The sequence below is a fragment of the Apostichopus japonicus genome, chromosome 6 (assembly GCF_037975245.1).
Source record: "Apostichopus japonicus isolate 1M-3 chromosome 6, ASM3797524v1, whole genome shotgun sequence".
Classification (NCBI taxonomy): domain Eukaryota; kingdom Metazoa; phylum Echinodermata; class Holothuroidea; order Aspidochirotida; family Stichopodidae; genus Apostichopus; species Apostichopus japonicus.
In genome coordinates, this window is record NC_092566.1 from 11,707,173 (window position 1) to 11,732,385 (window position 25,213).

At 41.7% G+C, this 25,213-nt stretch overlaps 1 protein-coding gene across 5 annotated transcripts in view; it reads right to left on the reverse strand.

Moving 5' to 3' along the window:
* LOC139968995 (ras-GEF domain-containing family member 1B-like) overlaps positions 1-25,213 on the reverse strand; it is an 87,111-nt gene that overhangs the window by 28,514 nt on the left and 33,384 nt on the right. For all 5 annotated transcript variants that reach the window (XM_071973657.1, XM_071973656.1, XM_071973659.1 and 2 more), the window contains 2 exons: positions 14,107-14,169; positions 3,926-4,039 (listed from right to left, as the gene is read on the reverse strand). In XM_071973657.1, coding sequence (XP_071829758.1) covers positions 3,926-4,039; positions 14,107-14,169 — 177 coding nt within the window. The remainder of the gene's footprint in view (positions 1-3,925; positions 4,040-14,106; positions 14,170-25,213) is intronic.

Sequence of the window (25,213 nt, forward strand, 5' to 3'; positions counted from 1 at the left end):
ACAAGAAACATGAGATTGGTCCAAGCTTCCCTTCTTGAGATATTGCGTTTACAAGCAAGGTGTCACACACACACACATTCGCCTGCATGACAACATAGGTTATGATTATCATCGAAACCAAAAAGTGGTATGTCAAAGAAGGTAGCCTATATCTCTGTAAACATTTCAGGCCATAATTTCAGAATGTAACAGACCAGCACTGTTTACAAACAAGCCTGTGACCATGTTCATAATATTTTCATTTACTTAGTCCTTGTGAAAGGACTACAATCTAAAACACTTCGAATTGTAGGAACCCTTTGAAAACTGACAGAGGTGACTTAATTGTTTTCCGGAAAGAAGTCATTTTATACCTGTTTATAATGAAATGCATAATGCTACTTAAAGTGCAATAGTCAACATTTGTGAATCAACAAGGAGTCTCAAGAAGGTTTTTTGAAAATAAAAATGATTTCGACAATTAATTCAGGAGTTATGAAAGTGACATTCTCCTTGAACTTGGAAAGTATTTTAAACTGTGGAACTTCAGAATACTTGTTCGGCCTGATGGAGTTGGTGGCATCAAAACTTATGAACTTAAATATCATTCCAAGCCTTCTCTAGAATCAAAACCAACTACAATAGACATATGATTTGTATGAGCATGTGTTCATGAGAAATCTAACTGACTTCACAAAGTGAGGGCTCACTTCTTTATTTTTACAACCACCAGCAGGTATGATACAGAAACTCAGCTTAAAGGTAATGTTATCAGTATAACAGTAATATTATGTCAGTATATGATATTATCAACGCTGCAGGGTCTCTGGTGACGCAGATTCACTTTGTTTTGTAGCATTGCATTATTTGCAGCAATAAATCCTATACTTCACTTGCCTGCTATTAAACCTTTTACTTTAGAGGAGACACTTCATGAGAAAGACCATCCCATCCAATCCCCAACCCCCCTCCCCCTCCTCAGGGCCCACACTCTCCATCTTTCTTCCTGTCTGGATGAATATCAGTAGAAATAATAAAGCAACAGCATATGTAGCTGCATATTTGTTTGTTAAAATGTTATCTACAATCAGGATGTGGGAGTTCATAAATCGGTCTATTCACTTTGCATGGTGTTTACTAAATTACAAAGAGTAGTTCTGGTGTAAGGATGCATGGATAACAGGTCCTGTACCTAAAATTTATTTTCCAACCATGGTTTAAACGATCAGGTCCTTACAATACTGAAACCATAAAACCGGAGAATCCAAGTCACAAATATTACCTGTAAAATGCATAAGAAAGGCTTAAAAAAGTGACTGCTACAGTCTAAACACTGCCAGATTTGTACAAGTATGTTCATATAAAAGAAGTATTTAATTAACAGGCTAGACGCTATAGATTACAGCCTCTTAATTATGCATAGGCCCTGAAAAAACAGGCCAGCTAAACTTGTTGATCCATTGAGGTAAAATTTTGAATGTTTGTTAGATCTTCCGTAATGACAGTTTTTCCCCAAATGATGTTGTGATTCATAATCTACTTTGATCAAGTGAAAAGAAATTCTTAACCTTACAAATAAAATCTTAAAACCACAAGCCATGGAATGATGGCTTTCTCTTATATATATTTATGAAAGAAATCTTTTTGATGGTAGATGAGGACAAATAATCCTCAATTTTATACATAAGTATCCCATAAAGATTTTACAACAAGTTCAAACAATTTTGTAACAGAAAGGATCATAGTATGGTGCATTTTACAGTAGTTTTTCTTTTTGAAGTATTCAAGTTTTTAATCAGGATATGTCTCTGTGAGTGATGCATGCCAGACATGGTAAAACTTTGTATATATTGCATGTACATCTAGCAAACTGTGTCACACTGAAAAGCCCCATTGAAATTGTTAGTTGAAGAAATACCACACTCAGGTTCAGAGTTACTACTGTAATATTGCACATGTTTGTAACATTAAGCCAAGCATTACTACGTACAGTAGGGTATACTGGTTTTGGGGGTACGTAGGCTATCAAATGGGGCATGGTGAGTTGCTTGCCAAAGCGTCAAGTTCAGTGAACATTTCTTTAAAAAAGAACAGTAAACAAAGCAGCGCATTCTTCTTAGTTTTACTTGCAACGACAAGATTTAGTTATTTTAATAACCAAATATATGAGCTGGGGGTTAAAGTATATTTTGTCACATTGACAATTAGATTACGTAAATAGATACCTTTATGTAAACCTGTTTAGGGGTAAAACTGGTCAAAAATATGCAGCCTTACTCTAGTGGTAGCATCACTCAAGAGTGCAGACTTCAATCTCTGGCAATTTAATTGTGGTGCGTGGCCTTCTCTGGGATGAGTATTTGTAAGTTTAGATACACTAGACAACTAGATATTGTGGAAACCCTGAGAGTAGGAAATTGCAATGATCCAACTCATTACCTTATAACTTGACTCACAGAGGTAAATCTTCCCCAATAGATTTCCTCTCCCATTCTCATATCTGTAATATCTACTTGATAAAACCATGGAGCAGATAACGAAATAGCTCCATGTAGCTCCATGATAAAACATAGCCCAGGCCAAATCTCTTATCTAGTAAGATAAGTACTCTTCTAAGTAATGAAGTAAAACCACAAGATTGTAACTAATCCAATTTCATCATGGTTGACTGGTATTCATTGCATACACATGTGTTTGAGCCATATATACTACTATGTCATTGCCTTGTTCACACTTAAGAATGCATCCGTACTTCAAGTCTGCAAGGGTGATTAATACCCTTAGTGTGAACGATCGCGTACTCGTACTTCAAGTCCGCGTGCGTTCTAATCCTCTTTTTGAGGTTTCTTCGATCCCTATTGCATTCTTAATAGATGTAATGTGATTGGTGGCGGACTATACAGTGACCCAAGATTTCCGGTTAAGTTATAATATTCGCTCTATCCGGTTGTAACTTGGGGGGTATTTTTGAGTGTGCAGTAGGCATATGGCACAGCGTACAGATCAGTGTGGCATACCCACGTTGTGTTTGTTTGTTCAAGTATCAGACCGTTGCCTTTCTTAACCAAAACATTACCTAACAATGCGATGCGTGAACCCATTTCATTTTTCTTGGCACCAAATTCCACCAACACTGCAGAAAAGTATCAGAACAGATGATTTTTTAATCGGTTGCTACGGCAGTTCCTAAAAGGATAAAACCATTACGTATGGCCTAACTTAGAATGAAGTTACATTAGCCTACGCATAGTTACAAGGTCTTTAGACCTAACATTAAATGCCTTAGATGTTGAATTAGCCTCAAATACAACATCAGCAGTAAAACAGTGACTAGCAAGACCGTTCGCTCATCCATTTGAAGGGTTTGTAGGAAGTTTGAATCTGGGTTAACATGTAATGGTATAGAGTGGTACGGAATATTCATGTGCAATGATTGAACATTCCGGCGCAGTGGTGTACGGAGTAGTAAGTACCAAATGAGTACAGCACATGTGGCAACGGCAAACCACAGGGAAATGTAAACAGCTGATATGACCTTTTCACGCCTGCGGAGTATATTAATCTCGCAAGCGGACTTAATACAAAACTCACTCGTTCTTAAATGTGAACGCGTCATGTTCTTAATTGATAATCCTCCTCGCAGACTTAATATCAATAATTGCCCTTGCATTCTTAAATGTGAAGGAGGCCGTTGTTCATCACCACAAGTGAGAATGGCTGAGAGAAGATAAATCAACAATGAGTGAAATGCAACACTAATAGCAAAACTAGCCAGTTTATTGCATTACTTCAGGGCAACTGATTTGTACCCACAACAGAACTGGGCAATCAATCTTGTAGGTAATTGGACCAGGTTTCTGTTGGGAGACTTTCATGTAATGTCTTGACAATAATAAATTTTCAACCATAAATGAAAAGGTTACATGAAAATGACAATCAGACTTACCGCTCTAGTTAAATCTCTCTCTCCAAATGGTTTCACTGTCACAGTCGTTTTATTTCCTTGTAACTTTGAAGTTCGTGGTAACGTAGCGGGTTGTCCATTGGATGAGCCTGGAATCTGTAAAGAGTACACCATGGCCACTTTAAATGCAACAGTCACTTTCACCTTCCAAACAGAGTCATATGGACGAAAAGCTAACTTACGGGCTGTCAAATTCTCCTCAACTGGAGGAAGCCAAGATGCAAAAAAGTTATTTTTGAATGGCCTGTATAACGGCAGTTTGGTTGCCATTGTTAAATTGTATCACCGAAATTTAGCAGAGCTTCACATCCATGATAGCTGTCACTACATGGAGGAGGTGTATGAAACACAGAGAAATAACCAGCTGATATGGACAACGAAAGGAAGCATTCCTATTCTGCTATGAATATAATGGACTCGCGAAGTTAGCCGTAACAATACCAATGTAATAACACAGATAAACAATGGCTATGCCATTTCAAGAAACTTTCCAACCAATATGACTTCCAATGAAAGATATAGATCCGTTGCAGTTCTCAAAATAAGGAACCAACGAGATGGGTATGACAAATATAACACGATAGGCATACCCAGCTTTCTGACAGAGCACAACAGGTATAGTTTCCTGTCTGTAAGTAACCACTTCCACAGATTTGCGGCAGGTACTCCTTAAAGGGATATAGACAAAAGAATCTTAATCAACTAACTTACCAATCACATACAAATTAACTCTGTAATCATACAGTTGATTTCCTTGTTTTATATCTGATTCTGTCACATATGGTTTTCTTATGTAATTTTCTTTTCTTACCTGAAACCTGTGGACTACAGTAGTTGGCCACCGTAGTTAGTAATGCATAATAATAGGTTAATCTGGCTAAGAATGAAACTATGATGGAAGTACAAGAATGTATATGGTACAGTTTGTGTACAAGCATGTCCTGTGCTAATGTGAATTGCTGGATTCAAACACTTTGGCCCATGATGTCTTGGTTGAAGGTTAAATAGTAATGTTCAAACAGCTGCAGTTAAAGGGTGTGAAGACTCGCGCACAAAGAAACGTCTAATGCCGGTAATCTGACCTAGTTTCGAATGAGGTGTAAACAGAAGTGTAAGACACCACCATCGATCCCAGAAAACACACACAGCTTGCTACCGTCAGTAATTAGACACTAGTGTACAGTCAATACATACAGCTACGGTCAATACCCACAAGACAGTGTACGTAGCAGCGATGGACATCTCAGGTCTAGATAAAAGATAACAAGGTATCACGTTTCATTACTATCTGCATTTTGCAGCGACAAGAAGAAAACTTCATTTGCAAGCAACAGAGAGTTAACTTTTTCAGGTCGCAACACGCGGTTTGGGGCAAGTCTTCAATGCCTTTAAGTTATAATGTAGATAACAGGCATGCCAAGGCAACACCCCTGACCAGTTTAAAATGCATAGCTGGAGGCACAAAAAAAAATCCTATTTTGGGGGGGCTCTTACTCAAGTAATTTAGTACACAAACAATAGTGTGATTCCCGTTTAGTCCAAAGAGAGTAATTTAGAGAAATTTGATGTCAAAGTTAGCAGATTCTCACTGACCAGAAACGTGATGCGTAAAAGCTCATGAACATAAAGGTCACTGTGTGACATCATTGTGCGGAGTGTACCAACAACGCGAACAATAACAACAGACTTTCAACGTACTTCTCATTAGAATGTGAACCTTTTATTAACTTCACTCTTGCAATAAACATGCAGCTACAAGAGAAAGAAATGGTTGTTAGAATATTTCACACATTGGTTAATTCACTTTGGATAGCAATTCTTCAATTAAAAGTAAATTATGGTTAAAAAACTGCCTCAAAGTTTGGTCAAATTTCGTAAGATTCGCTGCTATTATAGGCCAGTATACATACTGTGCCATAACTCATCTGGTTATCTTATGAAATAATAATTAAATGGATAAAATGGGGGAAAGAACACCCAAATACCTAGCAAATTTACTATAACTGTACTTTCGTTAGCTTTGAAGAAGCCTAGTAACTTTGTTAACCACTAATGTCTGCACTTACTTCAGTTTCAGTTTTCCTCAACCAACTTCCCCAACAACAAATTGACATCACAGGTGAACTGCAGTCACATGAATGCTTAAGTGTTTTTGCGAAAAGTGCAAATTCCTTGTCGAAAGGTGCTAGGTTTGATCAAGTTTTACCGAGTCCCATAAGAAAATAATACAAAGTGCCATACATCAATGGAAATTAAGGTACAAGTGTAAAGATTCAATGTAACATAGATTTGAACGGATAAGAGGATGTCGAAAAACCACCAGTTATGAATTTAAAGTCAAAACAGACAGACAAAAATGACAAATGCCTTATCTTTCATACTTTAAAAGTATATATAACATTGGCCTTTTTTTAATTGAGCTAATGTTATGCACATTGACATTGAATGTACTACTTCCCAATTAGAGTGGAAGATTTTGTGAAAGATTTAGCCATGTGATATATACATCCAAAATCAATCTTTTTAATTGGTCTACACATTTTCTTTCTACATGAATTGGTTATGATGTGTGTCCTTTCACAGCAAACTGACCGATGGAAACCTACGTCACAAGAGCAGAGAGAGATATGGGAGACCCAATTTGGACAGATAATTACTGATATGTTTATGAAACGTTCTATTTGACTCCACCAGAGATTGACTGATTTTGATATTATTTGATCATTATTTCTGTGTAGTGTGTACAGAAAAGGTACACTAGTTATTGAGAATTGATTGGTGATCTAACATTTGGTTGATGACGAAAAACTACAAGAAAGTGTAAAGATTGTGTAATGAGATATTTTCTTAGGCTAATCTCTCCTGCATGACGGATACTTTAAAGTTTATTTCGATAATCGATATACTTTATTAACATTCAAGATCATAAGAGTATTCCTTGTTCAGACTGAAATATTGAGATTATATTTTGTCCGACTTCTTTTTTTGAACTGCGTTCATGTGACAGTTTCCAAACCAAGGGACCTGTTCAACACAGGAAGCCTTTTCCTTCAGGGTTACAGCCTGGTCTTTCAATACATCTCTTCTGGCAGGATCACATTGTGACACAAGATCCCTGCCTAAAGTCACCTTTGACCTGCTGTCACATTATATTCACTACAAATATGATGTCCTACTCCCTACTCTTTCTATCCAAGGAAGTTTTTAATTTATGTCAATTGGTCTACAAAGCCCATTCAGTCACTTCCGCACAATTATGATGATTTCGTACTGACCTCAAAGGCCAAACACAATGCAGTATGAATGGTTGGGGTCCCTTTGGGGGGAATTGAGTGACTGTACACATTACTAATATGGATGTTATCATCATAATGAAAACAAAGGAACTACCTGAGAGGAATGAGAATGAGACCACCCATAAAGACAAGGTGAGTATATAGGATGGCACCATGCATGGCAGAGGAAATACAGATCTGGTCATGATAGAGTTAGCACATGATACATGTAGTACCCACAGACAACTACTAGAATGAAATCATTGCTTTATATGAGGTGAATGTTATCTTTCTGATAACATAACTTACTCCCCATTCAAAGACATGCCTACCATGTGATAATCACAAGGTTAAACCAGAATGCAAAAATGCATTGTGGATTCGATGATGTAACATGAGCAGTGTTTCTTCATGAATCTGACGTAATGTATAGTGAGGGTGCACAATATACTTCAAATGACCTATGACCTTCACCAAAAGAGGCTCCTTAAATATGAAATGGTACATAAACCAAACATGATATCTTCTTGCAATATCATGTTTACAAGGCTTTCACAATATGACCTGTTGTCCCCAAATGACCTTTGACCTCCACCAAAATCAATAGGCTTCTTGTACTCATTGTTTATACACCTTCCTACCAAGTATGAGATCTGCCCAAGCTGCCAATATTGAGATATCATGTTAACAAGGTTTTTACAAACTACCTTAACAAATCCTTTGCTCACTTGAAAGGCCCTGCACGGACAGGCTCCGGCCGGGGATATCATTCCATAAACTCCTTGTAGATCCCTTGGCTCCCAGCATGCTAATCTGCTAGTTTGTTCGACGATGGGCCCTAGACTATGGAACTCCATGCCAGAAGACTTGAGGCACTTTGAGTCACTTCCATCTTTCATAGCCAAACTTAAGACACACCTCTTCCACAGAGCTTTTGAAGTGTTTATGATATAAGCTTATACAATCATGAGTGACATTTCGATCTCACTCCTAACAATGATAAGTCCACATGTTGTCATCCTATGGTGCTCACACTAATGCACAGTAACTCACTTAAATTACTGTTCAGTGTCTAAAGGGATGTGAGGTGGGCAGCAATCTTAGAAAAATATTGAGTTGAAAACAGTATATATATCACATCCCCAAACAGTACAGTAAGGATAGGATCATTTACACACCAAAGAAACTGAACACTGATTAGGCTTTTCAATGCACTGCGCACATATTTACATCCCTTTAACGGTGACCACCAATGTTAGAAGAGTTCCTGTAGCGGATATCCTGCCTATAATCAGAGAGCTATACCAGTACAGTAGACACCAAACTAGTGGAGTAAAGGAAATTACTGCGGTACACTGTTATGGATGACACATCTGGCAGTCTAGAAAACAATAATTGTCACTCATTAATACACATACAGAACTGAAGAGTTAGTTGTATATTGAGCGGGCCAATTTCATTCTACCAAATGACTGAATTTTGACTCAGGTTTGCTGTTCATGTGTAGTATTAATGACAAAATATCTGAGGGTAGCTGTGCTTTCTGTTTTGAAGTTTAGTATTATAAAGTCCTATAAATGTTGGACTATGCTCTCACTTTACAGACATTATCCTGGTCTTAATATCCCTAAGAAGTACAATTCAATAAAGTGACAGTTGGTTTTATAATACTGGACCATTTATTCTGTCTAGGCAATAACCTATGATATATAAATGGAAAAGGCAGTAAAATCTGGAAATTCCCCAAAGCTTGTGGGTAACCCTATACTTTTTAGAGTAATTTTCCCATCCCCACTTATATAGTATTTATCTCATCTCCCAACATGTAATGTATAGGGAGATATGATATTGCACTTCAACCCACATCAGAAATGTGCGAATGTGGCTGCGTGTGTGTGTTTAGAGTGAGCAAAATAGTGTCGCAAACTCGTAGAGCGATCAAGTTCAAACTTGGTGGGTAGGTGCCTAACAATTTAATCATGTAGGACAAAGGCATTAACCATACGATGATAGGTAGGGAAAAATTATGAGATTTTTTTATAAATAGGACAGATTTAGGTGTTTAGGGTCGAGGTCCAAGATTGTGCGAAAAAGTGTGTGGCAAACTCCTCCTTAAGACCTTATGTATGATCGAGTTCAAACTAGGTGGGTAGGTGCCTGACATATAAACTTGTGACTGCGTGATTGGTAACGTCATAGGTCAGACATCAACAAACCTAGAATTGGTATGTTGCCAATTTCTGCTTGTCAACATATAGGAACCTGAAAACGAAAACATTTAGTGGTTCCAATGACTTAACAAATTCATAGTGTACTGTGGTAAACCATACATGGTAATATTTATGAACTTTTGCACACCAAAATGAAGAGGATTATCTAATTACTAATGCGACAACATATAAAGAAAGGTACCAGAAATCAATAATCATGTTGACAAAGTCAATTCAGTGACATGATATAATAAAATTTTGTGCCCCCAAAAATATGTGGGCCCGCAAATTCAGGTCCTAAGAATGTGTCCCAAAATGTATTTGAGGTGGATATTAACATTTTGGCACATCCCAGCCCAAAAATAAAAAGATAATTTTGTGGGGGCCCAGACGGTCCCCAAAATGTTATGAATACATATACCAGCTATTAACTAACCACTTTATGCAAGTTTTGATACAATCCGATTTAAAGTTGTGGAGTTAATGGTATTTCCATCACAAACACTAGCAGCCAAGAAGTCATTAGGAGACATCTTCTGATCATCAATCAAAACTAAGCTTTTAATATTCAGTCGGCTCGCTCACAAGGTTTTCGGATTTGCCTTCTGTTGACCTTAAATGTCTTTTGATCTATTAAAACCTACAAACTAAAAGTCTAAAACTACCAGAAGATTAAAATAGCCAATGTGTCTCAGTCAGATGGATAAAGGACACCTATCAACCAAGTTTGGGATTCACGAAAGGTAAAGTTGTTGAGTAAGCCTGCCCAAAAGGCTTTCATATTTCGACCACCTGTGACCTCAAATGACCTTCCAGCTTTCCTAATTGCAGCCATTACTACTGGGCATGTAATTACCAAATTTGAAAGTTTATGCAAGCTATGCATAGTAAGTTACGGTCTGCTTACAAGCCATGCCGTCACACACAACAAACAAACACACAGCATATACACACCTTCTCAACATAAATTGTAGGACAAGAGATTGGTATTAGACAAATTTGGACAACGATTTGTGCTCAATGTATATACAAGAATGCTTGGAGACAATGGGAAAAGAACCATATCCTTTAGAGATTCTTGATGTTTATTTACTGTCAAACATGTAACCTCCTACAAGGAAAGAAGATTTGATTATATTTATTACAGAAAAGTATATATGTTAATATGATAGCTTCTGAACTATTAATGTTTTGCTTCATTATTAGAGTGTCTTTGTTTATTTTTATAAAATTCTATAGAATATTCTCACAGTTTGTAGACTTTGCAACCCTGGCTAAAAACTGCTGGTCAGTACTAAGATCTTGAGTGTTTGACAATGCTGGTATGTAATATTGCATTGATTGCATTAAATGCTAGTTAAGGTACTTTGAAGTACAGACAAAGTGGCAGTGGAGCATAAGCTTAATTATCAATAATTATTCTATAATATTCAAACTCATAATTAAGTATTACGGAAGCCTGTAGTTTTCCATGTGTGAACTCATATGGTAGTTGTAATTTCCAACGATTTTCCAAATCTAACAACCTGCATGTAGCTTCTAGACACTCATGCTCTGGCTGCAGTATTTTTCATTCTTTGTGTTCACTTTTTTTTCTGGTTACCCCTGTTATATATTGAAGAACAAATACTGTACCTTTAAATATATCTGTGCCAGCCTATTTACATAATAGAAAGTTCTATGCATACTATGCTAATTAAGACACATTCCTATGTATTGTAACTCTGACCTGATAGAATATACAGGAGACAATTATACTCTGGCTCTCGACTAAGAAACTTGTGTCTGCGTACGTTCTTTGATATCCATGCCTTGGAACCTCTGGTAAGTGTTAGTTACCTTTCCCAAGATAGAAAAACCCCAATTAGATAGTTTCTTGGATTAAGTGTAACAGTAGGGATGGCATCCATAAGAGAATATTATCATAGATGTCCTATAAGTGTAACAGTATACAAATAATAAATGGTTATGAGTGCAATAGTGCAAATATTTCATGAGTTGAAAGATGGAATGTTCCATTCAACGAGGCGCAGCCGAGTTGAATGGAACAAATTACATCTTTCAAAGAATGAAATATTTGCACTATTGCACGAATGGAAACCATTCATTATTTGTTTTATACAACACCTTCAAATTTGGATATAATTGGATGTAAAATGCACTCATGCAACAGATTGTTTTGAACAGACAAGTTTCTCTGCTCAGCCATTGAAAAAAGTGCTATCAAAAAAGTATAACACATGGTTCTATTTCATAGAGTGCAATAGAGCGGATTCTGCATGCAATCAACGAGTAATTGACCAATCAAATGGCCGGAATATAATTAGGTGTTGTATAATACGGACTGAATAGACAGTAGTGAATGATAGACACTGAACATCTAATATGGTAGTTCTAATAATCATTTTAATATCCATGACAGAGCGGATACTCATACCATCTACATACATGCAATGAGTTGTATGTATGTCTTTATAGAAATTTGATCAATTGTATATAACTTTACTTGTGTTCTAGTCCTGGTTATTTCGATTCTGGTTATCTCTTAATATATAGTTTTTTATTCCTACTGTTGGTTTACGGAGCAGTATTTATTGATATCTTATCTTTTCTACTCACTGTCACTGTTTGGTCTCATTACTTAATTTACAGTCTTTGTTTCTGCTTTATTCATCGTACAGTATTCTATCTGTTACATAATTCTATTTCATTCTTAAATTAGATAGCTATAGCTCACCGAGTTATCTGCGAGTAAATATAGTATCATATATAAATAAGTACATAGCACTTTTTCAATTGATTGTTACTATTAATTTAACCACCATACACCATAGCAACATGCAATCCAAATTGCTAACATTTTTTGTGATGTAACAATTTTAATTAAATTTTTCACTGTTTAGAAATTTGGGATTTATTTTATTGCTGTGCCTGCTTTCAGAGCAAACCATCATAGGTTCAGATTAAGTTTCCATCCAGGTGCCTTACATCACTGTCATATTATTGAACTGAAATTGTTGTAACATAAATATTGACATCTGAATTATTACAGCTACACTATCAAATCTACTCTGACTGGCTAGAATTACTAAAACAGTAAGTCTCCTAAAATATCAGCAGCTGGGGTGAATAAATCTGTAATTGAAACCAGGACTTAGTAGTTTGTATGGGCTGATAATGAATACCAAGAGCAAAGAGTGTACTAAATCATTTTAACAGATTCAATTTTGGTTTCAATGATAATCGTAACCTATGGAGTCATGCAGGCAGATGAGTGTGTGTGTGACCCCTTGCTTGTAAACACAATATCTCAAGAAGGGAAGCTGGGACCAATCTGATATTTGGTGAGCAGGTCAGTGTACCACATTGAGTAGAAGAAGCCTATTGTTTTTTGAGGTCAAAGGTCATTTAGGGTCACTAGGGGTCGAAATGTGAAAACCTTGTAAACACGATATCTCAAGAAGTGAAGCTTGGATAAACTTCATATTTAGTATGTAGTTGTGACACATTCAGAACAAGAAGTATGTCGTTTCATATGGAAGTCAAAGGTCATTTGCAGTCACCAGAGGCCAAATTGTGGAAACCTTGTTTTTATAATCTACTCTACCTCCAACCGACCAGCCTATTTGATAACAGCACTCATAAGAAAAGGAGGCTGTTGGCAATTGGAAATAAGCTTATGGGCATCTATAGAATTCAACCAAGACCCAAAAATCTCCATGGCTTGAGCACGTCGTTCCGGAGCATGCTTTCGCTACATACATTGCATGCAAAAAGTTGTACTCTTTGTACATACAGCAGTGCTATTGGAATGTTTCCGTCGTCTTTCTTTCTGTTGCGAGAAATTCCATGGCATAATGCGAGAAGTGATCTGACCTGTGAAGGTTGGCGCTGTCCCACTTCTACCAATATGTAACTTTTGTATGCCATTGATATACTTTATGCATCTCCCTGTCCCAAAATTGGAGGACTGAGTATAAGCAATTCATTGCACATTTCTTTGTGTTTGCATATTCATTGTAAATTTGTGTAGAACTGACTCAGCAGTTGTTTTCAAACATCAGCATCAAACCACTTGGAGCTGCAGACAATTTATTCTGTCTTGAGGCTTAGGCCCACCTGTTACAAATATTGCTGACCCACCATCTTAATTTCCCTGATGCAAGCTTAGGAAAAGAGGGTAACATAACCAAAATACCTTCTTTATTTTTTCTATTTTTTTTTTTCAAATCCAAAAACCAAGAAGTGTATGAAAGACGAAACCTGACATGTTAGAGTCACAAATCTAAACAATCAGGTGTCTTTTGTCAAAACAATCAGGTGTCTTGTAGAATTTTGTTCATACAAAATAGTCAACACTGAGATGGAATTGATCAACAGTTGGGAACTTATGATGAACTCTGGTGCAAGTGCAATAATAAAATCTGTACATGATATTTAACATCCAAAGTAAAAAGACGTGAATCATCCAAATCCTGGAGTATCCAGGGCCAACATCCAACTCTACTTTTTTTTTTATTAGTAGAATCAATGTAGAACCTCCTTGGTAGAATACTGCTAATGATTACTCCTCCAGTCCTGTGCAAATAATCTTGGACTTACAGTACTTGTGTTTTTTTAAATAATTATCATACGTCAATTAAACAGAGCTTGAGTGCTTGCTACCATATCAACTCACCTGTGTGGGTGGTACACCACTGCCAGCAGGGCTATCATGTGCTATTGTTCCAAATATACTGGGCTATGGATAGAAATGAAAAAAGTTGTATGAGTATCTAAAAGAGACCTTGGTTTGACTTGTTTTCAGAGAAATCTCTTTTTAATGGTCACTATAGAGAACAAACACTCCACTTGTTCATATATTATAGAAACCTCAAGTCTCAAGAGGGTAGAACAGAGAATTTATATACTATTTCTAGTATGTTCAATTATTAGATATCATGTTTTATTGCTTGTGGTTTAATTAACTGCAGATGCTGACTGTGTTCAACTTTCAACAGGAATGGATGGATGTTCAATTCCAGAATAATACATGCAGTTTGTTTAGCTATACTAGCCGACACTGTCATAAACTTGGAATTATTCAACATTTGCTCCCTAATTCACAGACCAATGGTAGAAATAAAAACTACAAAGGTGCCAGTGGGATAGGAGAGCACAAATTTGAAATAAACTACGCTGATCATTACCTTGCCAAGTTTCAATCCACAAGATAAAACTAAAACCACAATGAAGAAAATGTCAAATTTCCCTTTACAAGTGATTAATAATGTAAGTGTCACAATAGCTTACTTCAATTTCCACCAAGAATGCCAGAAATTTTACGGATCATAAAAGCAACCATGTGCCTTATTTGTACAAGCATTTTATATTTTCAAATAAACTGTTCTCACTACAAGAAGCCACATATTGTGTATAAGAACTGTCAATATTCCATTTCTTCAGAAGTTCAGATATAGATTTTAGACTGTCATACTGTCCCCATGGTTATTGCATTATTACTACTAACTACATACGTAAACTCCTTTCAAGTCCATTCAAGCAATACACAATTCTCCACAAGTGTGTGTACAACTACTGCCTATAGATGAGCATACAGGTGTATACTGTGGTGAAGCGACACCTTAACTTGGAAACAGTAATTTCTTAATTTCTGGTAAGTTTGTCCAGTATTTTTATTGATTCTTGAGTAAGAGCCTTTAAGCCTTACCAGGTTTGCCATTAAGGCAATGTCAGCCTTCCCAAATCTCTTGAACTTTATCCTCTAATACTTATTGACACCCACATTGACAACTGGAGTATCCTTAAAAATCATAGTGTATTTTTTTTTGCCACAAGGAAATCTGGGGCAAAAGTTAGGGTGCTTTGACACTAGATCTGTATCAGATCTCGACTTCAGGATCTGATCCTGACGTCAAAATCACGGCTGCAGTGTAAACACAGTCCAGTTCTTGATCTGATCCTCCTATTTTGATGCTGGCAGAGACCAGGATCTGATCCGGACGTCAAGATCAAGTTTGCAATGATACCATCAGGGGATCTGATCCGAATCTAGTGTAAAAGCACCCTATGAAGTGGCCTCTAAGGATTTTGATGCTTTGAAGAGGAATGTATACACGCAGGCCAAACCGAATGTGAAACCGAGAAGATGAAGGGTGGATCAAGTAAGCTAGGCCACACAGGGTGGAAAATGGTTCAGACAGGGTTGAAGGGATGCCCCATGCGCGTAGGGCAGGAAAATACGCTATGTAGTCAAACAAAGGACGAAAAAACAAAAGAACAAAATAAGCTGTTGCCTGAATTTTTTGTTTCTGGTATAAACCCTCCAATAGCCAAAAACCATTATCAACCAAGACAAACTAATTGTCATTTGAAATGTCAAATGCCATATGGTATCCACGTAAACAACCAGCTCTGATATTCTGATAACTCCATTAGATCCTAGTATTTGCCAACATCCTTCTGCAATCCTGGAAACAATTAAAGTGTCAATACTTGTTTGCTAATGAATTTTGGAAAACAAACTTCCGAAGTAGATTAAATGTTTCTTAATCTAAATGCACTCTGTGGTTTTAAGGAGAAAAGCTGTCGCAATCGAAAGTACAAATAGCGAGTACTTTTAAAAATATTTGTCAAGGCCTGAGAAGAAACCTGTTGTCTTTGGTAGCTATTAATATGTATGCTCAATACAAGAAGCCACTTTACCACTGTTGACCTTACATGATCTTTGACCATCACAGAAAGTAATAGGGTTATTTTAATCACCAAGGTGAATCCACAAAGCATGAGCTATTAGCCAATCTTTACTGTCAGAGTTACACATTAGAAGCATTGCATTCCTCTCTGCAGCACCTAATATGAATCATTTCCTTTCCCATTGAAGCTAACCCCAGTCTACAGAAAAAGCCATCAGCAAACTAATCTGTGATTTTCATACACTGCTTTTTCTATTTACTTTTTACGATACCATTGGAACAACTGTCTATTGGAGAAAGTGGAAGTCCTCCCCACCCTTTCAAATTTATCAGCCTCCATCTCCAAGGAAAGGGCAATGCTAAAAACTGCACATTATGTGGAGTGGATGACTGCTGATGATTAAAGATTCCTGTGAAACTGCCCCCAATAATGAGTGAACAATGGCAGGGGGTCAAATCATGGACAGACAGGGGGACACATTCTCTCCACTCTGAAGGGTGGGAGACACAATATCAAATTTCCACCTCTCCCACCCCAGGTTTAATGACTGACTAGTGTAGGCACTTGGACAATTAGGCTCATAATGACTAGTGTATCTCATAAATTGAGCTCAAACATTGTGCTATGATGTTAGTAGTTATTAATGTTTTATTCTCATCTGCTCAACCACGATGAAAAATAGAACTTTTCAACTGGGTTGAATACTCCAAAACTTACTGGTTTGGATATTTACGAGTGACGAGCTTACCTGTCTCGCCACAACCTTAGCACCCTCATTCTACCGCGCCTAGAATGTCCTAGTAACCTTTTAACACTGTGCACCCTCTGTGACCCGGCTTCACGGGTCACTGCCCATCCTTCTCATGAGACCAAAGCCCTCCAAAGTGGTCTCTGCCTTGGAGTTGAGTAGTAGTCCTCCCCGACAGAAGGGGAAGACTACCCCCTCGACTCCTGAACTAACATCGAATTCTGACGCTACTGACGGGAGGGGGAGTACTTCCCCCCAGTAGGGAGGGAGACTACCCTCTACGACCCCGTCCACGTCTGACCCCTTAACTCTAACAAAGAGGCCTAAAAATAGCAGGAGATACTCTTAAGTTAGGCCCAACGCCCCGAACACTGTAGTGTAGATGTGGTGAGGAGACAGGTAAGTAATGAGACAATCGAAGTGAGAAGAACATTACTTCATAGAGAAAAGGGGGTTATACGACACTAAAAACCCCAGTAACTCACGGTGGAACTAAGTTACTACAAGTTACTACACGTTACTACGAGTTACTACCGGTTACTACAAGTTACTACGAGTTACTACCCGTTCCTACGTCAAAAAAAAAATTTTTTACCATGAACTCACCGATAAAATTAGGTGGCCGGGCGAGGACTCGTTCGGTGGAGGCCCTTCCTTTTTTTCTCAGGTCTCTTGGCCTGTACAGGAAGGTGTATAGTCAGGTCAGTGCGACCGCTCCTCCGTCCGGCTGCGTCCCACCCCCCTCGGGGGAGGGAGGCGGGAATGGAGACAGGTAAGCTCGTCACTCGTAAATATCCAAACCAGTAAGTTTTGGAGTATTTACTTCGCTCCTCGCTTACCTGTCTCGCCACAACCTTAGCACCGAGTGGCACTGCCCGATGGTGGGAGGCCCGAGGGGTGGGACCTGATACCCGCCGGACCTCGCATCACCGCGCTACAAAACGCCGTCTCAGCCTGTAGAGAGTCCGAAAGGTAGCAGGTAACGAATGTTGTTGGCGTTCGCCAGGCTGCTGCCTTGAGAATGTCCTCCACTGGGACTCCCGCAAAAAGGGCTGTTGAGGCCGCTACTCCCCTGATGTCGTGGGCTCTCGGTGTAATTGTGCCGGTTGTAAACGGGCGGATGATCTCCGCCAGCCATCGGGAAATGGTGTCTTTGGACGCCGCTGAATAAGGTGCTCTCGGTAAGATGAACAAGGTCGTGGTTGTTCCTCTAAGGTGTTGGGTCTTGTTTAGATACCATTTGAGAGCTCGGACTGGGCACCACAGTTTATCCTCTGCGATTGAAGAGAGGGATTTTATTTCGGGGATAAAAATGTCCCCCGGCAGGAAGGATAGGACCTGGTTTTTGGCTAGGAAGGCCGGATCGGGGACCATTCTTACCCCGTGGTTCTCGAACCTGATATGGTTCTGTTTGGTGGAGAGAGCGTGGAGACAGCTTCTTCTTCTTGCTGACGCCAGAGCGATCAGAAATAGCGTTTTCTTTGTAAGAGATGCCAGCGAGGCTGAGGCCATGGGTTCGTACGGCGGTTTGGTGAGTGTTTGCAGCGCTGCTGACAAACTCCACGAGGGCGCGAGTCGCCTGATTCGGGGGCGCCTGTTCGCCATCCCCCTGATGAGCTGGGAGATGTCCCTGTTGCTGCCTGGGGTGGACCCATCTGCAAACCCACGATGTATAACGGTAATTGCCGACCTGTAGTTCTTGATGGTCGACACTTGCTTGCCTTCCTCGAAGAGGGAGTGAAGGAAGTCTACCACCTGTGCCAAAGAGGTTTCGGATGGCAGTACCTGTCTGTTGTGGCACCATTCCCCGAACTTGCGTAGTCGGGAATCGTAAGTAGCAACGGTTGTTGCCCTCCTGGCGTCGGCCGCTTCCGAAAAGCCCCTCTGTCGAAGGGAAGTCCTGACAACTTCCACGCTACTAGTTGTAGCCCTTTGATGTCTGGGTGGATGAGGGTCCCCCGTCTTTGGGACAGCAGATGGGGCGTGTCCGGTAGGATCGCTGGGGTGTCCATTAGAAGTTGTAGGAGCTCCCCGAACCATGGTCTGCGGGGCCAGAAGGGGGCTATCAGTATGACTCTTCCTCTGGAGTGGCGGATCTTTCTCAGGACCTGGCCGATCATGCAGAGCGGCGGGAAGGCGTAAGCCTCCAGATTGTTCCATGGGAAGGACATGGCGTCGATGTGGTGCGCCCTGGGGTGGAATTGTCTGGAGCAAAAAATCTGGAGTTTGGTGTTCTCCGCCGTCGCAAACAGGTCCTCCATTGGTTTGCCGAAGATTTCGAAGATCCTGTTGCATGTTTTCTGGGACAGTGCCCACTCGTTTGGGTCCATCTGTCCTCTGGATAGAGCATCGGCCATCACATTTAGTTTTCCGGCGATGTGGGACGCTCGTAATGTCATTCCGGAGTCCTTGGCTGTCATCAGGACTTCCCAGGTCAGCTGGCATAACCTCTCGGAGTGAGTGCCCCCCTGCCTGTTTATGTACGCTACCACGGTGGTATTGTCCGTGAAGACAGTGGTTACTGTATTTTTCAGGTGTTCGTGGAACGACTCTAGGGCCCGTTTGACAGCCAACATCTCTAGTGAGTTGATGTGCCATGACTTTTCTGCTGTGGACCACGTCCCCCAGGCTGTCAAGTTCTTCCAGTGGGCTCACCACCCTGTCAATGAGGCGTCCGTCGTGACCGATGTGTTTGGCAAACTGGTGGTGAAGGGGACCCCTTGGTCCCAATTGCCTGTGTCGTGCCACCATTGTAGATGGGGGGTGATGTCTTCCGATCGGCGGATCGGCGCTGTCTGGTCCAGGGTTAGCAGGTTGGCCGTTTTCCGCAGGTGGAGTTGCAGCGGACGCATGCGTAGTCTGCATAATGTCACCACGTCGACCAGGCTGGACATTAGCCCCAGGGCTCGGAGCCACGTTCCTGTGGGTGACTCTTGTGACGATATGATCTGGGCTGTGGCCGCTCTGACTGCCTCTATCCTTTGTTCTGAGGGACTGGCTATGCCTGTGGTGAAGTCTAGTCTGGCCCCCAGGAACTGGATCGTCTGTGTTGGTGTTAGCTGGGATTTTGTTTGATTGATTATCCAACCCAGTTCCTGAAGGGTCTGCACCGTTTTCTGTACGTTGTGTGCCGCGCTGGACTTCGACTCTCCTACTATGAGCCAGTCGTCGAGGTAGGCGTACAGCGTTACTCCTTGTTTCCTGAGGTAGGCGATTACCGTTCCTGCCACTCTTGTGAAGACTCTTGGTGCCGTAGACAGGCCGAACGGGAGTGACCTGAATGTAAATCTCCTTCCGGCGTATTGGAAGGCTAGGTACCGCTGGTGACGTGGATGTATTGGTATATGTAAGTAGGCGTCCTGTAGGTCTACGCTTGCCGCCCACATGCCCTTTCTGAGCAGGGGTAGGATTAAATTTAGGGTCTCCATACGGAAACGTTTTGGTTCTACGTAATTTTTGTTGAGGGGTTTTAGGTTCAAGATCGGGCGCCAAGACCCGTCCCGTTTTTGTGTTAGAAACAGGGAGGAGCGGAAGAGGGGTCCCGCCTCTCCCGACACCTCTACAATTGCCCGCTTTGGCAGCAAGGCTGATACTTCCCCTTCTAGTGCTGCTTGTTGGATGGGGTCGGTGGGTATTGGAGTAGGTCTTCCCCCCTCCCCGGAGGGCGGGGCGGAGGTGAACTCTATCTTGTACCCTTGTGAGATCGTCTCCAATACCCACTTGTCCCCGCCCAAAATGTCCCATTGCTGGGTGAAAAGTGAGAGTCTGCCCCCCACCTGCGGCGTTGCCGTGGTGAGGTGGGCACCCCTAGGGCCGGGCGGCAAACGGTGGTCTAGTGGAGGAGCGGTCGCCGTCCCGTCGGGTCATCGCCAGGCTTCTGCCTGAGCCTCGTGTTCCCCACGGGCGAGGTGGTCGGCTAGTTGTTCCTCTTGATCTGCCCCGTGGGGTTCCTCTCATGGGTGTCCTGAGGGACGTTCCTCTGCCTCCTCTGGTTGGTCTAGATTCTCTTAGGCGGTGCGGTCTTGACCTGAATCTCTCAGAGGAGCGGAATTCCGATTTGGCTAATGTCTCTCTGCGTGAGACTTCCTCCTGGAGTTTTTGTTGGAAGCTACCAGCGAAGAGGTCGTCTCCCAAGGAGGGCAGGGCTAGCATTCTCTCCTTAGCTTCCACGGACGGCCAGCGGATGGAGGAGATGACGTTTTCCCTCCTGGCCTTGACTGAACGTATAGAGACTCTAGAAAACTGGTCGAAGGCCAGTCTCACAAGCGGTCCGAGGAGTAGTAAAAGTTGGCCTGCCTCGTTTCTGGACACGTAGGTATCGTCCTGTGGAAGTTGTTGGTGATATCTCATCAGCATCTCCGCGGTCAGCATGAGAACAGAAGTAAACTTCATTCCGGAGCGTGCGGCCAGGTCGACATCAACTAGGAGCTCTTCTAGCTTCTTCTGGCTAGGATTTTTGAAGATGTGTGAGGAGGAAGAGCCCTGCTCGGACCTTAGCTTTTCTCTAGCCTCCTGCGGTATGGTCGGGCATTTGAAAAGGGTTTTCCATGCTTCGTCTGGGACCCTGATGGCTCGTTCCGCTTTTGCCGGGAACGCGGTCCATCTCTTTTTGTCCGCGATAGCCTCGAACCTGTCATAACAGGAGGCGTCGACTGGAATGGTAGATTTCGGACGGGTAGAGGTCTCCCCTGTGGCTGTGAGTTTGGAAACTCGGGTCGGTTTAGTTGTCACTTCGGGAGTGTCTTCGAACCCAAGGTGTTTGCGGAAGATTTCTGCCACCCGCGTGGTTAGTTCCGGGGGTAAACTGCCTCCCGCCGTGGGAGCTTCCTCTTCCTCGAAGATGCCTGGGAACTCCTCTTCCAAAGGGTCGAACTCCGGGGGGACGTCAGAGTTGTCCTCCAGACCCGATAGATTTACGGAGGCTCTGCAGTCCAGAGTGTCCTCTCCGAGGGTGACTGCCTCCGGTTCCAGGGGGGGTTCCGGGACCGTAGTGGTCGTTGTAGCTGCTTTTTGGCTCCCGGCTTCTGTTTCTGCCTCGGCTCTCTGTTGTTCTCTCTCGAGGAGCGGCTTTAGGAGACCTGTCAATTGGGCTAGCCACGAGGGCTCTTCCTGGTGACGCTGTTTGTGTGGTCGATACCTCCTCTTAGCCCTACGGTATCCATCATCGGAGGAGTCGGAAGACTGGTCTGATGCTGGCGACCATCCCCTCCTGGTACCTCGTCTGGGGGATCGGGACCGTGATCGGGTGCGCTCCCGTCTGGCCGGATTGCGTGAGGGATTCCTTCCTCTGCTCTCTCGGTCGGGGATCCCAGCTGGGGATCGTGATGGCTGTGGTTCTCGGTCCCCGCTCCGGGACCGGCTCTGGTTGGACAGCGATCCTCCGGCCTCTGGCTCTCTGCTGTGCGCCCCGGAAGGAGCTCGAGTTGGGCTTGTCAGTGCCCGTGGCACCTGCCTCTCCGGCGGGTTATTTCTCTGCGACCCAGGTTGGGAAGCCTTCTCGGTGCCGGCGAGGCCGGACTTTTTCTTGGGCACTTTTCTCTTGGCCGGAGCCTTGCCCTTGTCTTTGCCTTTCCCCTTGGTCATGACTGATCCGGACGTCGCCGGGACCGTGGGAGGCACTTTCTCTCTCTCTTTCTCTCTTTTTTCCTTTCTCTCCTTCTTCCTCGGCCCCTACTGGGCCCCTCTCCAACACCTCTCCTTCTTCTTCCTCTCCTAACTGTGCTCGGTCTCCCGTTGTTCGGGACCCACTGGGGATGGGGAGCAGGTCGAGTTTATCCTGAAGTTTGCTTCTCTGGCCTGCTAGCCAGGTATCAATGTCTAGCCATTGGTTGGGGGTGAAGTTGATACACACTAGGCAGGGGTCCCTCCTCGTGCACGTACGGCACTTGGGACAGAGATCGTGCTCATCCCAGGCCCTCCCTGGCCGGAACATAGAGCAGTTAACGCACTTCAACTGGCTTCTGGACATGACTGAAAAACCCCGGTTAAGGAAGAAAAAATCTAACAAAACGATAGGAGAGGGGGAAGCTAAAAGGGGGAGAGAAGCAATAAGATCTGTGGGAAAACACACTAGGCTTAACACCGTGCCTCGGCTAGAGGCCCGCGGCTTACAATGGTAACAATTAGGCCTAAGCCGACCCACAAATGTCTAACTCACTAGCAAGTTAACGAAGGGCAGGGAGGAGAGAAGGCAACGAAAAACGAAAATAACGAATAATGAAGGCAGGAGAAATAAAGTGAACAACAAAAGTGAACAACTAAACAGTGGGTGAGGGAAAGCGTGATAGCGTGTGTAGCCTAAAAAGGCGGGAACTAGCGTAACTACGGTAAACAAATCGCAGAACTGCTACCCACGCAAGTTTTCTGCACAGAAAAAGCGGCACGAGCGCCGCTAACAAACACCAGCCCTAAAAAACCTCCCAAGAATAGGAAAAGGATACTTATCGGGCTGCAACGGTTAGAAATGCTTCAGCAAACAGTAGGTGGAAAAAATTTCCGATTCTAGGAACCAAAATTGGACAGAAATCGATGGAATAATATCCGCTCGAAAATAACGATGTAGACGCTTTGGTTGGTAGAATGAGAAGGATGGGCAGTGACCCGTGAAGCCGGGTCACAGAGGGTGCACAGTGTTAAAAGGTTACCAGGACATTCTAGGCGCGGTAGAATGAGGGTGCTAAGGTTGTGGCGAGACAGGTAAGCGAGGAGCGAAGTAAATTCAAAATTACATATTTCATTTATAGCGTAATGGAACCGCGCCGATAAACCACTGAGGCTATCTGCTAAGCCATCAGATAATGAAAACCCATAGCATTCACTAATCCTATTTCCAGTATATTATTTTTATGTTTTATAGTATGTTGTATTATCACATACAAGCAATATATTATAACACTATATGTCAATTATACTGTGCATACAGTTTGGTTAGCAATGACACTCATGGATAGTTTTTAATTGTTTTTGAGATAATTATACATTTCATAGAAGTTTTGAGACAAATACATATATGGTACTAAGCCTAGGTGCTAATCTTGCTATTCATGTTGTTGTGACTCATAATACATCAAGTTCAGTAGTGATGAATGTATGTTCACAAAATATTGTATTTGTGATTAAGTTAACTGATGCCAAGTACAGGGCTGAATCCTGTGGGGGGGGGGGGGCAGCTGCCCCCCTGAGATTTGCACTTCCTTAATGAGAGTAGGCCCATAATAGTAAGAATGCCTGGACAGTATGAGCTATTTCAGTTAGTTTTAGTGAAATGTACATTTCCATTTCTTCTGATTTCATTAGTCAGTATTATGTGCAACCTCAAGATTCTAGGCACGTATTGTATAAATGTTGTTCAAATAGAACACAAGGTTTAGTTCAAGCACTAATCACATATGCACGATCGCGGGTGTGATGACCGTGCATTTGTTTTGGTTTTCACAAGTTTTTTAGAATAACAATAAATGTAGAGAGCTCCTATGATTTAACCTGCGTGAACAGTGTAGCAGTTCAATGTGAAGCAACCGTTTAAAAATATATTTATTACGTCTATATGTTTTATGTACTGTAGGTTGTATTACTATTTCATTGTTAGCCCCTATATGAGTCAGTGCCCAGTGCTTTGAACTAGGTATAATTTAATATTGAGGCACAGCTTCTACATGGCCCACCCACTCTGCTCATTTGGCCCCCAGTAGGTACCTTTTTGGCATGTAAACAAATAATAATAACGCAAACCTAACAATTAATTTTCACCTACATTCCCCATATGGCTTCACTTCAGCATTGATATATAGGCTACAGCTACCATCAGAATGCCCTAGTTTTAATTTACCTGTGTGAAACAATGAATAGAGTTGAGCTTTAGAAAGTAACGTAAAGTCCTATTTTCCCCACAATGTTGATTTTACCTTTTTTGGGGGGAAACAAAGCATGAGATCTCAAAACAAAGAATGTTTAGATGCAACTTGCAAGGCCTGTGAATTGCCATTTCTGGTAATCCGGAGAGCATTATTGGCAAAAACTTTCTTGCTACCCTGTGTGCCAATTAACCAATGATGGTGCTCAGCTTAGTGTCATGATGGTACCTTTTAGGAAATGGTCCACCGCTTAAAATTTCTTTAAAAAAGCCATGATATTAATGCACATCACTATCACTATGTAACATTTGGACAATAAATGTTTCTCAATGTTCCTCAACTGTCCCCCCCCCCTGTCCCCAAGGGATTCTACCGAGGCTATGGCCCTGAAGTATCTTTAATATCATCAGGGGCCATAGGGCAGACCCCTGGACCCCACGTGATAAAGGCTGTGCACAAAGGCACCCACAGTGTGCAGTCACACACTC